Genomic DNA, 21,318 nt, shown 5'->3' with positions numbered 1-21,318 from the left:
TACCCAAACCAGCTGGCAGGAGGGCTCATACCTTCCATCTTTCTCTCTGCCAGCCAAATCCTCTCCCTGGCCAAGGTGGCTACTTTCCTGGGCAATTTTCCCTCTTTCTGGTGGGGTGGAAGCGTCCATTTTATAAGGGAATCAGAGTAGCTAAGTGACCTGTGTTCCAAAGACAAAGCAAACAGGGGCTCTAGACTCAGCCTGGAAAGGGGAGGTACAGGGGTACCTGGGGAGTTGGAGACAGAGAGCCAAGGAGGAGTTAGGGAATGAGGGAGGGGGAAATTCCTTTTCCTTCCCCCTCGACACCCCGGAAAAGGATTGCAGGAGTGGAGAAGCAACCTGAGCACTTGACTGGGAGGGAGGGAGGGAGGGAGGGACACAGCAGTTGTAACTTGGGGAACCAGAGTGGTGCTTGCATGCTAATTCCACCAGAGGGCAATGTCATCCCATAATGCTTGGAGCCCTCGCTCAGGTCTGGGAATAAGATTCCGGAAATGGTGTGTGACAATTAGGATTCCCAGTCCACCCTATCTTCCAATGTAATCAATACTGCAATGGACAATGGATGCTGCTGTGACTCTTCCTCAATGATAAGCCCCCCAAAGACTCTAATGGCCGTGAATTGGTTACTTTTGCGCTGTTGAGTAGTTTGCTGTATGGACTTGTATAATTAGGTGATTGTGTAGTCATAAGAGATTCCATTGGAGTTGGGTCCTAGTACTACTGGCTTTATTAACTCTCTGGCAAGTCAATTATTCTCTTTGGCCTCAGTTTCCCCGAAATGTAGAATGAAGGGGTCTATCAAGTGCTCTCTAGGGCTCTTTCAGTTCTGACATTTTCTTTTGTTATAATTGTACATTGAAAGTGTTGGTCAGAATGGACATAGGCAATTTGGCCTTAAAAGTACTCAGAAGATCTTGAGGCTCTGGGGAAAAATGGGCAAAGAAGTGGGGGCTGGATGAGTGGAGAGGAAAAGCCTGGTTTATGCAGCTTCTGTCCCACATAAGGGGCAAGAACACCCCCAACATCCCCAGTTAGGGGAGCATTGGATTTAGGACTGGAAAGTATTGTGGATATCAGCTAGTTGAGTCCTCTCATTTTGGGCCCTGTACATTTCAGTGCTTTTGGTTGGCCAAATGGTGATCCATATTTTTGGAGGTGGAAGAGGACTTCAGCTAGAGCCTAGTCCAGCATTGGCGAACCTTTTAGAGATCATGTACCCAAACTGCACCTTTGAGCTGCCTGTGCCAGTCATAGGAGGGAGGAAGTGCTTGCAGTGGGTGACTGGACAGAGGAGTAAGACATGAAAAATGTCCTCCATTGAAGTGGAGATGTGTGCCACATCTTTGCCAACACAGGCCTAGTCTAACCCCCTTATTTTACAAAGGAGGAAACTGAGGCCAAGAGAGGTTGAACGGCTTATCCAAGGGCACAGAAGTAGTTTACAATTGGTCTTTTCAACTATATTGTAATCTCCTTGGGAATAGGGAATGTTTGTCCCCATTACAGCACCTCCAACAAGTAAATGTTTTTTTTTTACACAAATAGTTGGAGCTCCACTAATATTTGTGGATTGAATGATTGATTAGCCTATTTCAGAGATCCAGAGCAGAATAGGCATCAAAGTAGGCTTGGCACCAATTTTTCTTTTCTGACAGAATGTACTTGTGTGTCTCAGGGCTTTTTCTCCGGCTGTCCTCTGGCCCTACAATTCTCTCCTTCCTCTTCTCTGACTTTGGGCCTCTCTGGCTCAAGTTCCCACTAGAATTCCACCTTCTACAGGATGCCTTGTCTGACTCCTCTGAAGTCCAGACCTTTTCCTCTCTTCATTATTCCTATTCATTCTCTATGGAGTTTGCTCTGTGTCACTTTATTTGTGTGTTGTCTCCCCCAGCGCTCAGCACAGTGCCTGGCACACAGTTGGCTTAAATGTTTCCTGAATTGGGAGGAGGCAGCTAACCATGCTCCATTCACCAGGGTCTCTCCCCACCCCCTACCCTTGCTTCCCTCTCCCTGAGTGAAGGTTTAGAAGAAGCTCAGATTCTGTTCTAGTGACCAGAGGCACAGGGAGAATTGGAGGCTAAGTACAAACAAGGGAGAGGGTGGCAGATGTAAAGCTCCCATCTGGGGGGGGAGGCGAGGCTGAGTGAGGCCAGGAGCTGGGTGAGTGTGGCTCTGGCGGAGGGCCAGCTGAGTTCTAGAGGATTTTATTTTTGCTTGCTAGGCTGTTACTCCACTGCCCAGGTGATCAAATTTCTTCACCTGAGCACATGTAGAATGTAAGACAGACACCTGACTGTTCCAAAGGCCATTAACATTCTGTGGTCTACCATGGAGTGCCCCAGAGATCTGGGCTTATTCCAGCATTGCTTTTTTTTTTTAACACTTACTTTCCCTCTTAGAATTGATACTGAGTATCTGCTCCAAGGCAGAAGAACAGTAAGGGCTAGGCAACTGGGGTAAAATGACTTGCCTAGGGTCACACAACTAGGAAGTGTCTGAGGCCAGATTTGAACCCAGTATCTTTAGCTTCTAGGTTTGACTCTCAATCCACTGAGCCACCTACCTGTCCTCCCCCCCCCCCCATTATTGTTTAATGTCATAGGATCATAGATCTAGAAGGAACCTCAGAGGCCATTTAGTCCAACCTCCCCTCCCTCAATTTTTAGATGAGGAAACTGAGGTTCAAGGAGGTTAAATGAGTTGCTTAAAGACATAATGGTAATAAGCATCAGACATGGGATTTGAACCCAGGCCTTACAACTGCATAGTCAGTGGCACGTTATTGCCTTCTATGACTCTGATAAGGCACAGATAATAGATAGCATGCTTAGAAAATGTGCAGGGACAGCTAGGTGGCATAGTACATAGTCAGGCCTGGAGTCAGAAGGACCTGGACTCGAATCTGACCCCAGACATTTCCTAGCTGTGTGATCCTAGACAAGCCATTTAACCCCAACTGCCTAGCCCTTGTCCTTCTGTCCTGGAGTTGTTACTAAAAGAGAAAGTAAGGGTTTAAAAAAATTTTTGCAGACACAGAGAGGGCTATTCATTATGCTGAACAGCAGATTCAAGATTCAAAAAGACTTTTAAAAAATAGTTAAACATGGGGCTGAATCTAATAAGATAACATTTAACAGGGGTAAATAAAAAGTCTTTGAGTTAAAAAAAGTCAACTTGACAAGCACACTACGAGAGAGGCATGGCTAGGTAGCAGCTTACCTGAAAAAGATCTGGGGGTCTCAGTGACTACAGACTCAACAGAGGGTGATTTGGCACCTGAAAAGGTTAATTTAATTTTTTGCTACATTAAGAAAGGTAAAGTGTTCAAGAATAAGGAACATGGAGTTCAATTCTCTTCTATTCTGGTCAAAGCATACCTAGAGAATTATATTCCTTTGAGTCACCATCTTTAGGGAGGGGCTGTTTAGCCAGAATAATCATTAAGGAGGCAACATGAAAGCAGAGCAGTTTAGAAGAAATAATGCTCAAATAATGCTGCAGAGGGAATTAAGCAGAACCAGGAGAACACTGACAGTGTAATAGCAATATTGTGGAATGATCAACCATGAAAGACTTAGCCACTCTCAGCAATACGATGATCCATGGCCATGCTGGACGAAGAATTCTGTCCACTTCCAGAGAAGGAACTGTTGAAGTGTGAATGCAGATCAAAACATACTATTTTTTCCATTTGATTTGTGTTTTCATTTGGGGGTTTGGATTTTATACGCATATTTGCTCCCAACAATGACCAACATGGAAATATGTTTTGCATGATCACACATTATTTATCACCTCAGAGAGGGAGGAGGGAAGGGAGGAAGAGAGACAATTTGGATACTATAATTTTGGAAAATATAAGTTGAAAATTGTTATTGCAGGTAACTGGGAAAAGAAAATATTAAAAAGAAATAATGCTTGAACTTGGAATCATAAAAAAATTTGAGTTTGGATCCTGGTTCTTCCACTTACTCCTCCTTATTTACTAAGTGAATTCAGGCAAGTCACTAACTCTCTGGGCCTCAGTTTCCTGATAATAAAAATGTAGAGGTTTGACTAAATGACCTCTAAGTCTAGGATTCAGGGATCACTGTGTCATAAGAGCATCAGGTGAACAACTAGGGATGATAGTCAATAAAGCATCTGCATAATTAATTGATCAATTTACTTTAGTGCTTAATAAAGTCCCTACCATGTGCTGTACATGATACTCTTCACTGGAAACACAAAGATAATGGGGAAATAGTCCTGGGGGCATCTGGGTAGCTCAGTGGATTGAGAGCCAGGCCTAGAGATGGGAGGTCCTAGGTTCAAATCTGGCCTCAGACACTTCCCAGCTGTATGACCCTGGGCAAGTCACTTAACCCCCATTACCTAACCCTTACCACTCTTCTGCCTTGGAGCCAATACACAGTATTAACTCCAAGACAGAAGCTAAGGGTTAAAAAAAAATAGTCCCTGCCCTTGAGAAGTTTACAAAACAGCATGTGTGTATGTATGTCTATATATAGTTGAGTGTAAATATACAAGTGTGTATATATGAACAGGGGCAGCTAGGTGGAGAAGTGGATAGAGCACTGGGCCTGGAGTCAGTCAGAAGATCTGAGTTCAAATTTGGCCTTAGACACTTAGTAGTTGTGTGACCCTAGGTAAGTCATTTAACCCCTATTTGCCTCAGTTCCTCATCTGTAAAATGGAGACACCATGGAGAAGGAAATGATAAACTACTCCAGTATCTTTGCCAAGAAAACCCCATGGAAGAAACCCATGGGATCACATTGAGTCATACACAACTGGACAACAATAACAATATATTATGAACACATGTATATACACATATGTATGTCTAAATAAATTGGTGACCTTAGAAGGAAAGAGACTTGCAATTGGTGGGTCTAAAGGGTAACACTTTAGTTAGATCTTGAAGGAAACTGAGAATGTCAGTAGTTGGAGGAGGCAGGAAAGCATTTCAGATGTGGAGGACAATTATCTTCAGGCACAAAAAGGGACGATGGAAAGTTGTATGTGAGGCATGGCCCGTATGGTTGGACCACAGAATAAAGAGACTAGAAATGTAAATGGGGGCCAGGTTTTGAAGAACTTGAAAAACAAAACTAAAATGTTTTTACATTTGATCACTGGGAAAATGACAGAAGTCTTCTAGGATTTAGAGACCTACCATTTGGAAGACCCGCACTTGTTTGACTTGGACCTAGAGGGCAGGATTAAGAACAAAGTGGGCAATAGTGAGGATGGTTCAATGGATAGAGATCCAGGCCTAGAGGTGGGAGGTCCTGGGTTCAAATCTTGCCTCAGACCCTTCCTAGTTGTGTGACCTTGAGCAAGTGACTTAATCCTTATTGTCTACTCCTTGCCGCACTTTTATTTTGGAACCAATACACAGTTTGATTCTAATATGGAAGGTAAGGGCTTAAAAAAAAAAGAGGAAGGGAAGCAAGTTTCAAAGATGTGAATTAAAAATTGAATAAAGGGAACATTTCCTGATAATCAGAGCTCTCCAAAAAACTAAAAAAACTGTCCTTTCTCATGCAGAGTATAAACCAGAGACCAGACTTGGATCTCTGCATCTCAGTGTTTGAGTGTTCGGGTGTTCTCCATATAGGAGGAAACAATTCTTAGAATGTTTCCTTCCTTTCTTCCTTCTCCAAATAACCAAATATCACAAAATAATCAAGTGGTAGTTAGGACCTGGGTAACATACCTCTGAAATAAAGTCTTGTGCCAACTACCCATTGGATAAGTTCAGGATTTCATATATAGAATCAAGAGTGGGGCATTGAATAGAGCACTGGAAAGATCTGAATTCAGATTAGATCAGATACTAAATATGTGACTCTTAGGGAGTCACAGGACCACTGCCTGCCTCAGTTCCCTCATCAGTTGAATGGAGATAATAAGAGCACTTACCTCCTAGGATTGTTGTGAAGATAAAATGAGATAGTATATGTAAAGTGTTTTTTAAACCTGAAATTGCTTTATAAATAAATTCTTGCTTTATAAATAAATTCTAGTCATTATTCATAGGATTTTAGTGATTAAAGTGACCTTAAATGAATAGTTCTTGTCAAGATAATTATTGCAATTTTATTTATTATCTTTAGTTGTTCAGAGCACTTAGAATAAAGAGTGAATCATTATTTTGATGGGAAATTTCTAATTTTAAGTTCAAAATTAAAATGCTGTTGATTCTTTAAAAATCATCAGTCAAAAGAAAAACACTCTATTGAAAGAATTTCCCCCCAGGCAAACGTGAAGATTTTTTTTCTCATTTGGTTCAGAAATGATCATTTCAAAAGCTCAAATTTGACATTTCCAAAGTCCCTAATGAGATATGAATTTACTGCCAAGTTTGGAGAAAGGCAGAAGAGAACAATGTTTAGAAATAAAGTGATTGTAGGATGGTGGAAATAGCAATGTTGCATATAATAATGATATGACATAAAAGGGCTTTAAAGTTTGTGAAGAGCTTTTCTCCACATTTGCTCAAGTGAAATATGGTGTTGTTTGAAAGCATCCTGCTTCTAGAGGCAGCTAGGTGGCTCGGCAGATAGAAAACCAGGACTAAAGACAGGAGGTCCTCCATTCAAATCTGGTCTCAGATACGTCCTAGCTGTGTGACCCTGGGCAAGTCACTTGGCCCCAGTTGCCTAGCCCTTACTGCTCTACTACCTTGGAACTGATACTGATGGACTATAAGACAGAAGATAAGAGTTTTTTTTTTCTAAGTATATTTGTTCTAGAGTGTAAGATCTGAATTTAAATCTTGACTCTGAGACAAACTACATGTGTGACCATGGGCAAATCATAACCTCTCTATCTCAGTTTCTTCACCTGTAAAATGAAAGGGTTAAATTTTGGAGGGCCAGTAGGGTCACTTCCAGCTCTATATTTATGTCTAGATAATCATTTGATTGTAATAGCCCCGTGAGACAGGTGCTACAACACTTACTTCCCCACTAAGGCAGCCAGACTTGCCTTGGAGTCAGGAACAATTGTATTTAAGTCTTCACTCTGACATGAACCATCCTGTGGCAATAGATATCCCTGAATCTCTCAGTGCCTCAGGCACCTCTACATAGATCATAAATAAGAGAAAAGTTGCTGATCTGCATCAAAGAAGGAGTTTCCCCACACTGATATAATCATAGGTCCAATAAAAAACAAAACCAGATTACCAACATTTCTCTGTCTAAATTAAACATGTACCAAAGGCACCTGCACCAGTCAGCAAGCATTATTTTCTTTTTAAATTGTTTTCCAGAATGATATTCCCCAGCACACATACAACCTATATATCATATTACCTGACATCTCAGGGAGGAGAGAGAGAGCATAGATTGAAGTGTCAGAAAACAGTTATTCAAATTATATCTACATGTAATCTAGAAAAAATATTTTAAAATCATTTAAAAATCCCAAACGAGATTCCTCTCTTTTGAGAAAGGAGTACTATAATAATTGATGGTCAGATTATGGTAATGCAATTTGTGTGGAATCCAAGAGTTCAAAACATATTAAAACCTTTTGAGTGCAAATGATACCTTTCTATAAGTCCACCCAGAATGCTGGGCAATACTATTTGGTTCCTGAGATTTTGTAGACCAGGAAGATCTGAAGTCAAATACAGGCTCAAATACTTATTAGCTGTGTGACACTAGGCAAGTCACTTAACCTCTGTTTGCCTTAGTTTCTTTATCTGTAAAATGGGGATAATATGGACTACTTCACAGGTACATAGTGGTACCCAGTAGGGATTATAGAAATATTTATTCCTTTTCCAACACATTCTACAGGATATTCTCAGAATATACATTTTTAGCTTTACTATTTATTGGCTCCTACTAATGCACTTACTGAAAAGAAATCTGATGGTAGCCACTATAATTCACCTTCTCCACCCTGCTTTACTAAGATAAAAAGCAGAAGCTTATTTAGATCTATGCCATTTGGGAATCAATTCTTAATTCCCAGGCTTTCTCACTTGAGGAAACTCCCTTGTCACTAAGAGAAGGAATTGAGGGCAGCTGGTGGCTCATTTGATTGAGAGCCAGGCCTAGAGATGGGAGGACCTCGGTTCAAATTTGACCTCTGACACTTCCTAGCTGTGTGACCCTGGGCAAGCCACTTCACCCCCATTGCCTAGTTATTACCACTCTTCTTCCTTAGAACCAATACATAGAATTAATTCTAAAACAAAAGGTAAGGGTTTAAAGAAAGAAACAGAGTTGAATATACGCATTCTGGCTATTTAACATGTTCATCCTCATCTGTTTTCTGAGCAATATGAATAATAACCCTATAATTCTATTGTGACTTGCCTGATCTATCAAGAATTCCATTGGTGGGGCTACTAGGTAGTACAGTGGATAGATTGCCAAACCAGGAGTTGGGAGGACCTGGGTTCAAATCTAATCTTGGATACTTCCTAGCTGTGTGACCTTGGGCACTTAAGTCACTTAATTCTAATTGCCTAGCCATATAAAAATATATATTTTATAAAAAGAAAAATAATCCTATTGCCCAGAGTAAAAATGGGAATATAGAATGATGGAGATTGTGTGGAGTGGGGGGACAGCATTCAATAGAAGAAGCATGGTGCTGGGAAGAGAACACAGTACTTGGAGTTAAAAAGGTTCTAGGTTAGGCTGTCACTTATTATTAGGATGCCACTTTCCTTGCTTTAGACCCCCCCAGTTTCTTCATCTGAAAAATGAATAGACCAGACTAAATGGTCAATGAGGCCCCTTTCAGGTTTAGCTCTTTAATCCCATTTTTAATTAAATACTATCTGTAAAGTACTTTGCAAACTTTAAAAGGCTATATAAACAATCTGCTACAGGTGATTGTTGTAAGAAAAAATGTTTTTATAATAAATGCTATATCAATGCGAATTTTTATAGCAACCCAATTACCTGCAGAAGTAGCTAATTCTTGCCTAATTTTACCTGCACAGTCCAGGTTTTGAATTGTGGTAGACGGGATTAATTTTGTTCTAGGCAGATGATGCCTTTTTCCCCAGAGTGGTTGTGAGGGTATCTGAGATAAGATTTGAAAAGCTCTTTAAGCTACATAAATGTGAACTATTATTATCCTTATTATTCCATGCCACTTCGGAGGGGAGAATTAGGATTGCTGGAGAAAGAATTTGATTGATTCTTTACAGAATTTTTTCACTACTATGTGAATAACTCGGGAGGAGAGCATGTGCATGCACACACACACACACACACACACACACACACACACACACACACACACACACACACTGAAATGGATTGTTTTCTGTCCTTGGACGAATTGGATAAGCACCTGTCAAAGAAGATGTACCAGGATTCGAGGTTGAATTTCGAGTCCAAGGTCTTTGCCAAGGTTAAGATTTTATTCTGTTCCGCTGGTGGGCTGGGAAGAAGAGCCTTTTTTTTTTCTTTTGCAAAATTTCCGATTTTACCTCCCCCTCTCCCCTTTGCTGACATTGTCACTGTTTCTTTCTCAAGCCAATCCAATTCCAGATCCTATGAGCCAAGGCCCTCCCCTTTCCGTCCCCTGGCCCTCCTCTCCAGCTCTCCGCCCGCCTCCGCTGGCGCTGGCGCGGGACAGCCAGCCAGGATCCTGGCGGGGCTGCGCTTCATTTCCCCGGCGAGCCGAGAGCAGAGGACATTCTTCCCCAGCAGCCCAGGGCTCCGGCCCTCACGTGACTTAACCACCGCTGCAGCTTTCCAGAGAAAGAGAGAGTTTAAAGGTTACGGAGGAAATTAGCATACACTGAAGCGCGCGCGCGCGCGTACACATGCATACATGCACACACGCACACACACTCACACGCACATACATACTCTCTTCAATACGCATCCAGTTTATCCGTTGTAAGGACAAGAGCTGTCAGTTCGGGTTGATCAAACAAGGGTCTGGGGCAGGGGACAGTCCAAAAGAGATATTAATAGGTACTTTTCTTGAAAATGCGCGCACACACAACACTCTGAACGAAGAAACACCTACAAATTCCGGATTCTATCAAATCGCTGTCAGAGCGAGAAGCACCAGAGCGATTCCAAAGCGTGAAATGCTGCAAAAAGAGCGAAAATTTGTAGCAGAACAAAAGAAACAATCATAAGCTCCCCCCACCTCCGCCTCAACTTTTGGGTGATTTCGTCCCCCAGAGCCGAGTGGAGTCCCTTGGAAGAGGCGGACCTTTCACCCCCCAGCATTTCTTTACTCAGACATCCCGAGTTACTACCTCTCCCCGAAACTGGGTGGAAGGGGGTGGAGAGCGAAAGAGACGAGATTCCCGAACCTCCAGCTTTAAATCACTCTTCCCAAAAGTCGGGTAGTCGGGGGTAGAGGAGACTTTAGAAGCAACCTGCCTCTCAGGGACCTCGCATGCAATCAACCGAATAATGTGTATACGCCGGCCCTTTCCCACCCCGAAGAGCCCCTCCTCCCGTCCCGCCAGCCCCCTGCAAGCCCGATCCGAACCCCTGCCCGCCCGCCCACTTCCCCCGCCAGCATAAACGGAGGGAAGATTTTTCCACTCTCCCTATTCCCTCCCCATCTTATGCATGCACACTTTTCTAGTATTGCTCCCCCATCCGGCAAAACTTTCTATTTCCACACACACACACACACAAACACACACACACACAGAGGCGCGCGCGCACACACACACACATACACACACACTGACGTCTTTTGCGCATTTCCTGCATTAGACACACACACACACACACAGGAGGAGAGAGAGGGAGGGAGAGAGACGGAGAGACAGCCGAACAGAGCTAGGGGGAGCGAGTGTCAGAGGCCGAGCTAGAACGTAGGGAGGTGGGGCTAAAGCCGAAAGCTCCGGGAGCCCCAGCCCCAGCAGCTCCTGGTGAGTACTGAGTTAGTGCCTGCCTGGCCTGCGAGGTGGAGCCCCGGCGGCGGCGGCGGCGGCGGCGGCGGCGGCTGGAGCTGCAGCTGCATCAGTAGCAGCAGCAGCAGCAGCAGCACAGCAGCAGAGCAGCAAAGCAGCAAAGCAGCAAAACAGCCCCCCAAATCCTGTGCGGATGTAAGGTTCTTGGCTTTTGGCGTTTCTCGAATACAGACTGAGGGTGAAGAAGGGCAACAAGAAGAAGGCAAAGAGGGGTTGGGAGGAAGCAGTGGGAGGTGTGTGTGTGTGTGTGTGTGTGTGTGTGTGTGTGTGTGTGTGTTTTGCAGAGGGGGTGTTTGTGCATGTGTAATTTAAGGTTAAAATTTTTTTTCTTAAGAGGATTATTTCCTATCGACATGCATCTCTCTTTATATTTATAACATCCCTCCTTTCATCTACAGACACACACAGATACACACATTCACACACACCCCTCCTCTCCTGGAGGCGCAGAAGCTGGATTTGCTAGGAGGATCCGGGTCGAATTCTAAATTGTACTCCCTCCCCCCTTCCTCGTTCCTGCCTCATTTCCCTCCCTATCGAGCACCCCCGCCAAAGCAATAATTTCCCGGGGATTATGCTTCTGAAAGGTAGGTAAGATCTGGGCGCAGCGCCCACTCTACCCCCACCGTCCTAGACACTAGGAGCATTAGAGAGGCGAGGGAGAGCCTATAGAGTATATATATTTCTACATATATATATATATATATACACACACCATAGGTGTGCTGGGGAGGGGGGGAGAGGGGAGAGGCTTGATCCAAAGACGGACGTCCCTCAGCTCTCCCCCCATCCCTATCCCTCCCTCCCTCCCTGTTTTCCGTTAGGATACCAGCGAGGAAATAAATGCACTCGCTGGGAATCGCCAGAACCACGGCGAAGCACTACAAGGTATAGGTAGGGTGTAGGCGTGTGTGTGTGCGTGAGTGTAAACCGGAGAGAGGTGGGCGGGGGGTGAGAGAGGGGACCCAGACGTCCCCATCCCTCCCGCCCCAAGAAGTCCCCCACCTCACCAACCCTTCCTCCCAGCTCCAGGAGTCCTTGTTTATTTCTCGCTGAACTCTTGGTCTGAGAGACCCCGGCCCTTTTGCCCCCCCATCCCTATCCCCCACCCTCACCGGCCCTCCTTCGACCATGGTAGTTTTCAATGGCCTCTTGAAGATTAAGATCTGCGAGGCCGTGAGCCTGAAACCCACAGCCTGGTCATTGCGCCATGCGGTGGGACCCCGGCCTCAGACATTCCTCTTGGACCCTTACATCGCCCTCAACGTCGATGACTCGCGCATCGGACAGACGGCCACCAAGCAAAAGACCAACAGCCCGGCCTGGCACGATGAGTTTGTCACCGACGTGTGCAATGGACGCAAGATTGAACTGGCCGTCTTCCACGATGCCCCCATCGGGTACGACGACTTCGTCGCCAACTGCACCATCCAGTTTGAGGAGCTGCTGCAGAACGGGAGCCGCCACTTCGAGGACTGGGTGAGAATATCGGGGTGGGGGGCAGGAGTCAGGGCAACGGAGAGTGGGGTTCTCGTAACGGTGTTTCATTGAAGTGACAGGATTCTTTTGAGTAGGGGTTGCTACCTACTGAGAACCTGATACAACTTAGAGTCACATGGAAGGGTCTCAGTTATATTGGGTGCCCCACCTCCATTTTTTAGTGAGGGGCAAAATGAGAGGCCTGGGACGAGGAAGCTGAACCTGAAGAATAGGAGACAGTGAGCTCCTTCACGTTTCCTTATTCCTGTTTCCCTCTTCCTCTTACTCTCCCCTCGCGGTCCTGTAGTCCCCCTCCCACACCCACCCCATCCGAACTGGTTCGGGTTGGGTTGATTCTGTGTTCATTCACCTCAAGGAACTCACAGCAGCTGATGAAGCTGAAGCACTAGAGTATGGAAAGCCAAGGCTGGTCACCCAGCGCTGGTCCTCTTGCCACTTAAGAGAGTTGGTGGCCTGACCGTGGGGGGAGGGTCCCCACCTCTGGCAGCCCATGGAAAATGCATGTGGTCCTACCATTCCCCTTACCAGTGAAGGGGCTACCTTCCGGGCTTGATTCTGTCTGAGATCAAATAAATGCTGAGTGTGTGTGGTGGTGTGTTTGGTTTTTTCCATGAAAACCTGCTGGTTTTTTCATCTGTTGCATGGTGGCTGGTTCATTTTCTGTTATCTAGGGATAGAAATGTGATTTACTCTATGACACCCACCTTCTCTCCAGAGTCCCTGAAACATTAGCTGAGTCTGCCTTAAACAAGTCTCAGAGACTCCACAATCCACCTAGAGTCTCTTTCTTGGATTGCCTCTTAGGGGAAAACCCCTGAAAAGGTGGTACTTCTGGGTAATAGTTTCTCTAATTAAAGTTAGATTGCTGCCTTGTTTTATCTTTTAAGGTACTGTGCCATAGGATGCTATTTCTAAGAGGGAGGTCTAGTTGATTGGTGAAATTGTCAAAATACTAGGGTATTGGTAATAAGGCTTGTCAGTGTACTACCAGCTGAAATACATTCAACCTTGGCATTCGGAAAAGGGAGGGAGAAGCGAGCACAGTTAAGCTGCTGGCTGAAAAGTGTTGTTAGGAAATGATTTTCTGTGTTTTCAGATCTTTCTACTTATTTCCAGGGAAAAGCAGGCATGGAGATTTGTTTATATTTTCCATATTTCCAGTTATCAATCGTATTCTGAGCTACAAAGAGATAGATCTCTTTTCTCAAACTTGAATTTGGAATGATGGTAACATTCTGATTTTTAGATACAAAGACTTTCCTGTCTTATGATCCAACCTCCCCGAGGTCAAAAGTTGAATGTCAGCTCTGGTTAGTGCCTTATCTATGTATTTTTTATCCCTCTGTATCAGATTGGGACTTGGGGGAAAATCAGGAGTGTAATGTAGACTGGCTGAAACCATGGTTACTAGGATTACAAGGAAGCTCCAGCAAGATTTACCAGGAAAACCCCAGGTAGAAAGCAGCTGGTGCTTTGGAAAGCATGGGAATACAGCTATGGAATACTAAAGAAAGTCATGGCTTTTCCCTTCCATAAGGCTTCTCCATACCCTTTCCATAGTCCTCTCAGGCTCACACTTAACCCTTAGTCCAGACATTAGAGAAATAAACTTCCTATATTTGTCTATGTGTAAATGGATGACTGAAAGGATGCTTGATTTCAGGACCACACTCTGAATCTATCAAACATATGGCTTTGAATGGCATTTTGGTTGTTTGTTTTGTCTTTGCAAAGGATAGAAGGGGCCAGCATGTAAGGAATTGCTGCAGTGTTTGCAGGCAAAATGAACAGGACAATAGGGAGTGAATTGACTGCTCATAGACAAACATGGCTGCTTATGCAGGGGGGCTCTGCAGGCAAGGGTTCAGACCTATGGCAAGGGGAAATCTGAAATGTTGCTCTGGTGGCTGACTTCATTTGGCTTTTCACAAATGGGCATGGCTGGGAACTGTCCATGTTGGAGACATAAGAAGAGACAGGGAATGGTGGCAGGGATCTGCAGGTTATGTTGAAGGATTCATGACACTGTTTCCTTGGCTTTGATCTCTGGGGGCCCCAGAATTTCTTCCCTGGGGGTGGGGGGAGAAGCAACACTCTGCCAAAGGCTTCTCAGTCCATTGTCTGGAGACTATTTCTCTTAATAATCATGGCTTGGGCTCATATGGTACATACACTGTGCTTTTCAAAACAGTTCCATGACTCCTCTCATTTAAAGAGAACTCACGATCTCCCCCCAAACCCTTCCCTCTTTTGGACTTTCCTCTTACTGTTGAGTGTACCATCATGAAACCCAGTTTTACTCCTCTCTCCCCCTCATCTCCTATATATAAGATGTGACTAAATCTTGTCATTCCTATCTTCACAAAAAAATCTCTCCTACATTTCTTTTTCTTCACTCATCTGGCACTACCCTCCATCACCATTACCTTTCTTTATTGTAATAAGCTTCTGGTGGGTCTCCTCCTCTCTGATCCATCAAAGTGATTTTCCTCATTATCTCTGGGGTCAAATATAAAGTCCTGTTTCCCATTTAAAGCTCTTCCTAACTTGGTCCCTTCTTACTTTTTCAGTCCTCTTATACTTAATCCCTTCCACAGACTCTGTAGTCTGCTTATAATAGCCTCCTTTCTGTTCCTGACATATTACACAGAGATCTCCCATTTATGTGCCTTTGCCATTGGATATTAACTCTCCTCATCTCTGTGGCTTAGCTTTCCTGTCTTCTTTCAAGATTCATCTCAAATCCTACCTTCAGCCCATGTCTCCCCCTCTAAAACTGTTGTTCAAATGGAATCCCATTTGGGATTTTCTTGGCAAAAATACAGAAATAGTTGGCCTTTTTCTTCTTCAGCTCATTTGACAGATGGGGAAACAGAGGCATACAGGATTAAGTGACTTGCCCAGAGTCACACAGATAGTAATTATTTGAGGCTAAAGTTGAACTCAGGTCTTCCTGACCCCAGGGCCAGCGCTCTATTCTCGGAGCCACCTAGCTGCTCTCTGTAAGATGTAGAGGCTTACTTTTATAGCTTCTGCCCATTCCTTTCTCCACCTTACAAATATCCTCTCCAGCATTCTAGTTCTTGGAAAGCCTGACTAGAACATCACTTAATGAACCAACTGGATAAACCAGAAACCTCACAAATCTATAATGTTCATACATTGGTTCCTTTTAGCATTAATGACTTAATCTCTGTAGCTTCATTCCGATATCTCCAGCCTGGTTTTTGTTTCTACTTTTCCTCCTTCCATGTTATCTGCCCTCCTATTATCTTTCCAGCATGTCTCCTGCTGATCCTAGCATCCCATACAGGCTGGATGTGCCTTTCACTATTTCACTGTGTGGTGACGACACACAGAATCACTGCAGGTTAGAGCTGGAAGGGGTATTAAAGATCCTCCCCTAGGAAGGAAGGAAGCACCCGCTAAATACCGGGCATTGTACTAAGTGCTTTATAAATATGCCATTTGATAGTCATCATAACCTTGGGAGAGAGGTGTTGTTATTATCCTCATTTTACAGATGGGGAAAATGAGGCAGGTTAAAATGACTCCTCCAGGATCACACAGCCACCCAGCATGTCACATTTGAACTGAGTGAGGTCTTTCTGACTCTGGTCCCAGGATTTAATCCATTGCTCTCTCAGCTGCCTCGGATACTCTGCTTATTCTCACCTTTGTGCCTTTATTCATACTACCTGGCCTGCCTGGAATGCCAATTGTCAAGGTTCAGTTTCAAACTACTGGATTATTCTTTAGCACTTCCTTTAGGCACCTACTCATTTACTCTCTTTGAGGACCCGGCTCTGTCTTCTCTTTGCTCGCCCAGTGCCACAAACAGGCTGGGCATCTATAGCAAGCATTATCTAATTGAATAGAATTGAATTTTAAGGAGCAACTGGAGAAGTGTTTCCCTGGTACTCTCCTAACCTCTTCCTGTCATTTGGACTTTATAGTCATGCCTGACAAAATGAGGGGAAACTGAGTAAAAAGGGTCCCAGCTCGAGAAGAGGCCCTACACAAATTCACTGCTTCCTTAGTTAGTATCTTTAACATGACGTCTTCCATGGTTGACAACAGCAAGCATTTATTAAACACTTAGTAGGTGCCAATGAACAAGAATTTATTCAGTGTCCACTATTTGCCTGGGACTGTTAGGCACAAGTTACAATGATAAAAACAAGATAGCTTTTGGAAAGGCATTTACATTGTATTGTGGGGAAGTAGCATGTGTATAAAAATTAAATATAAAACAGGAAGCGTAATTTTCCTGAAAGGCAAGCTTTAGGTCCAAAATAAAGGCAAATTGTCAATATTAGAACAGGGACCAGAGAGTCCAATGGGTAGGGCAGAGGGGGATCAGGACACCGGAGGGATGGGGATGACATTAATGGTTAAGATACTGTCGATGGCTCAATGGATAGAGTGCCAGGCTTGGAATCAAGAGGACTTGGGTCCTCTGACACTCTTTAGCTGTGTCATCCTGGACAAATCACTTGATCCAAATTGCCTAGCCCTTCTCTTCTGCCTTGGAACCAATAACTGGTATCCATTCTAAGTCAGAAGGTAAGTATTAAAAAAAAAAAAGAGGCTCTAATAAATAGTGCCCAGGGAAGGAAACTTAGGTCTATAGAACCTCCAACTCAGGGATTCTATAGGTAGGAGATTGTTATGGTCTTTGCAGTGTCAGTGATAATGTTGATTTTCAATCCCCAAACAAGAGGTGGAGAGCTTGAGGACTTGGGGATGGTGGCGGGGTATATATGTGGATAGCAGGGAAGTTGCTGAGGTTTGGCTGCTCCCTGATGGTAAAGACAGCGCTTGGTGGTATTCTGGGGCCTGGATGATTATAAAGGGCTGAGGCATGTTGCAGGGAGGACCCCTTCCCTCTCTCAACCAGTCAGATTGCTTTAGCTTCCATAATCTTTCTGAATTCCCGTAGCATCTTTGGGGCTCACTGTAGTGTTTACTCATATGCTACCTTAAAAAAAAAGCTACGCTCATATTATACCTTTACTCTAGAGTACTGGCTCTTGCAGGGGGTTATAAATCTGTAGATATCATTCAACAATGAGAATAACGAGAGTTCAGAGGGTATCTGCTGTCCCCAAGGCATGGACACGGCACTAAAGATCGCCACACATCCTGCCTCCCAGTATTTGTTAGGGGTAACAAAATAAAGGCTTCCTGGTTTGATGGATAGAATTTTGGATTTGGGATTAGGAAGATCTGATACCTCTTGACCATGCTTGGAATGAGATCCTCCCTCATTTCTGCCTCTTGAAACCCTCTAGCTCCCTTCAAGACTTAGCTCGTGTCTCCTCTATAGGACTCTAGATGATGTAAAGACTTTTAGATACCTGAAGTTATTCATGCTCAATCCCACATTTATGAAGCACCTACCATGTGCCAGGCACTGTGCTAATAGTATAAATTAACACAAAAGACAGTCTCTGCCCTCAAAATTTTTATGATCTAATGGGGGGATACAAGACCCAAAAAAGACAGAAGCAGGCAGCAAGGTGGCTCAGTGGAATGAGAGTCAGGCCTAGATATGGGAGGTCCTAGGTTCAAATCTAGCCTAGCTATGTGACCCTGGGTAAGTCACTTGATCCCCATTGCCTAGCCCTTACTGCTCTTTTGGTTTGGAACCAATACAGTTTTGATTCTAAGATGGGAGGTAAGGGTTAAAAAAAATAAAAGACAGAAAAGGTGGGGAGTTTAGGGGTACCCTCTGTGGGGGCATTTTGTTCTTTGGAGTTGAAACCAGACAGAGCAGCAGACACAGAGTGGACTGGGCCCCAAAAGTCCAGTTTTTGCCTCTTTATTTTGTAAAAATCTGGAATCTACTCTAGCTGTGAGTTTGTTTGTATCCCACTCCCATTAGATCCCAAGTCCCTTGAAGGCAAGAACCATCCCTGACCCTGGTGCCCGGTACATAAAGGGCCCAAATAAATTCTGGATGATTGATTGCCTCCTTGAGTGGCTGAATGTTAGTAACTGTATGGTTCAGGGCAAATCACTTAACCTCTTTGTATCTCAGGTGACTAACTCTCTAGGACTTATCTGCTGAGTCATAGACTGATTTGTAGAGAGACTCCTGATGCTCCTTACACCAAGCGTTCTTCCCAGATTCCACTTCTGAGTAGAGCACATCTCGTGCGCCCAACACTATGCTAGGTGCTCTGGGGGACAAGTGAAAAATGATGTCGTCCCTGTCCTTGAAGAGCTTCTAATTTCATTGCAATTAGAAGAAGACAACGATTATAATCTACCAGCTCTTTCATGCTATTTAGCTATTAATGGCTCAGCAGCAGCAATAACTAATTGTTTTTTCTCTCCAGAAAGCACTGGGTATTTTACCATCTGATCTCACCAAGTTCTTCCAGGTGTGGGCACATCAAGTTTTCCAGGGCCCGTACCTATAGACAACTTCTGGAGCAGGCTTTGAATATTTTATGTAAATAAATGTTATCGGTGGTAAAACATTAGCTGTTTCTCTGCAGAGTTCTCCTGGGTATATGTAGGCTTGTTAAATAATTAGTCTATTATAATGCTTTATATGTATATATATATATTTATATATAATATAATATAATGATTACATCAGGGCAGCACCTGTTTGGAATTCAAGTTTCTGGCAGGAAACAGATGAAATGGTGCCCCCCAAAACTCTGTGCCATTGTAGGGGAATGGTCATAATGCAGTTAGGCGGCAGCTTGCCTACTTCTACAAAATGAAGGCTTTACTCTTAGAAATAGATACCATCGATGTCTAGAAACTCAGGAAGGGACTGGAGATACAGCGGGCATCACCAGGTCTCTGGCCTGGGAGAAGTCATTTCAGAGCTAATAAAAGGCTGTCTGTTGTCCTTTACACCCCAGGAAGGAAGCTTATGGCACTCATTAGCCCAAGAGGAATGATAGACTATAAACAGAATCAAGTTCAAGATGGCAGATTCTTAAGGGTTATTATAGGAGATGGGAAGCAACATGGGGTAGGGCAGTGATGGTAAGCCTTTTGAAGACTGAGTACCCAAACAGCACCCTTACCCTACATGTGAGCCAACCCCTTATCCCAGACAGGGGAGGGAGGAAGTGCTCCCAGAGGATTGCTGGCGAGAGGCAGGTGATGTGAGAAATGTCCTCCAGCGTGGTGGAGATGGGGAAGGGAGCAGCCCCATCCGGCACACATGCCATAGGTTTGCTAACATGGAGGTAGGGGATAGAATACTGGGCTTCTCAGACACTAGTTGTATTACTCAGGCAAGTTATGCTTTAAGCAGCTTTATAGATGGGTTTGATATTTAGAGGGTGTTAGGTGGTGCTGTGAACATCAGGAAATCAGGAAGACCTGAATTCAAATCTAGCATTAGACACTAGCTTTGTGACCCTAGGCAAATCACTTAACCCTGTTTGCCTCAGTTTCCTCATATGTCAAATGAGCCAGAGAAGGAAATGACAAATTACTCCATTATCTTTGTGAATAAAACTTTAAATGGAGTCATGAAAGGTCAGATGAGAGGATTAAACAATATTGACCCCTGTTTAAAAAAAACAACAACACAGGTTCTTGATGTAATATATTAAGGGAGATGAATTATTTGGATACATCAGGAAACTGACAGGCTGACTTAATTTGTTTCAGATCATTAATTACTTGGGGACAGAGATTAGAGATTGGACATGAGATTATGTTGGTGTATGGAAATCTAGGATGAGAAAACTTAATCAATGGAGCTGGGCATCTTCTCTGTAACTGGTAGCCACAGAGTGTTACCTGGAGCTCTGAGAGGTTGTGACTTGCTAAGTTCACACAGTCAGTATATCTCTACTTGAACCCAGGTCTTCCTTTGGTTCTAAACTTGCTTTCTAGCTATTATTCTTTACTTTCTATCTCTACCTTCTTTACTCTCTTAATAATGCCTTGTTTATCTTTTTATCTTCCCTTGTACCTAGCAGGGTTTTAATCACATAGTAGATACTTAATAAATAAATGTGGGTTGAATGAATGAAAGAATGAATAAAGGTAAACCTTCCCTCAATATCCCCATCAGAATCTTATAAAACCAACCCCCCAAATACCCAAATAAACAAGTGATAACTCCCATGTTAAATTTGATAATTTTAAAGAAAATCATTCATTAAGCTCCTATATGCCAAGTACACCCCTAAACCAGCTCATTTGGCCATGTTTGCATGCATCCTGCCCTGGAGCTTTTACAACTTTCCCTAGATTGTAAGCTCTTTGAAGGCAGGGACTATCTTTTTCTCCTATATGCATCTGAGTGCCAGGTATGCTCTAGGCACTTAATAAATGTTTATGGGCTACTTATACAATTTCTAGAGTTGGGTGAGATATAATGATGATGGACCAGCAGCAAGTTCTTATAACTGGATAGAGGAGAGTGTCCAAATTAAATCTGTAGACTCCTAATGAAAAGTCCATAGTTTATACTAATCAAAGATTTAGAGTTGGAAGGCCTTACAGGTCAACTAGTTTAATCCTTTCATTTTAAAGATAAGGAAACTGAGGACCTGGAGGAATTCAGTGCCCTACCCTAGGTCACACAGGCAATGAGCAGCAGCACCAAGAGCAGAACCCCAGAGCACTCTAATTTAGAAAATGCAGAGACTCTCAATTTTGCCAGAGCCACTGAAATCACACCATCTAAATGACCACTATTCCACGTAATCATGAAGTTCTCCCTGACCTTTTTTCAAGTGGATGTGTTTTAAAAGCCCTTACATCTGCCTAGAAAGAACATGGAGGCCATTGTTTTCATCACCCCCCCAAATCCTCCCTGAGTGCCTAGGCTGTTGTCCTGTACAGAATCCGTATTTAGTTCCTGGTATTGACCAACTGAGTTGAATAAAAATAAGATTTCA

General features: G+C 43.7%; 2 protein-coding genes across 2 annotated transcripts in view; one reads left to right on the top strand and one right to left on the bottom strand.

The window, feature by feature from the left end:
• Positions 1–9,359: 9,359 nt before the first annotated feature.
• On the bottom strand, positions 9,360–12,063 carry LOC103093074 (uncharacterized). The gene is made up of 6 exons (XM_056817921.1): positions 12,046–12,063; positions 11,760–11,811; positions 10,897–11,102; positions 10,259–10,558; positions 10,021–10,087; positions 9,360–9,736 (listed from the first exon to the last, which is right to left on the bottom strand). Exons 1-6 carry the CDS (start codon positions 12,061–12,063, stop codon positions 9,537–9,539), a joined length of 843 nt encoding a protein of 280 aa, XP_056673899.1. The 3' UTR covers positions 9,360–9,536.
• PRKCE (protein kinase C epsilon) overlaps positions 10,588–21,318 on the top strand; it is a 693,187-nt gene continuing 682,456 nt past the window's right edge. The window contains 1 exon segment of the mRNA XM_016423091.2: positions 10,588–12,409. Coding sequence (XP_016278577.1) covers positions 12,062–12,409 — 348 coding nt within the window. The 5' untranslated portion in view covers positions 10,588–12,061.

The sequence above is a fragment of the Monodelphis domestica genome, chromosome 1 (assembly GCF_027887165.1).
Source record: "Monodelphis domestica isolate mMonDom1 chromosome 1, mMonDom1.pri, whole genome shotgun sequence".
Lineage (NCBI taxonomy): Eukaryota > Metazoa > Chordata > Mammalia > Didelphimorphia > Didelphidae > Monodelphis > Monodelphis domestica.
Note: the sequence above shows the minus strand (reverse complement) of the source record. Positions and strands in the feature narration are given on the sequence as shown.

Excerpts from the sequence above, each read along its gene's own strand:
- LOC103093074 (XM_056817921.1), bottom strand. Across the intron at positions 10,559-10,896 it reads GCCAGGCAGGCACTAACTCA|GGAGAGTGGAAAAATCTTCC; the intron begins GTACTCACCAGG and ends GGGAGGGAATAG. Across the intron at positions 9,737-10,020 it reads TTTGATAGAATCCGGAATTT|CTGCAGCGGTGGTTAAGTCA; the intron begins GTAGGTGTTTCT and ends TTCTCTGGAAAG.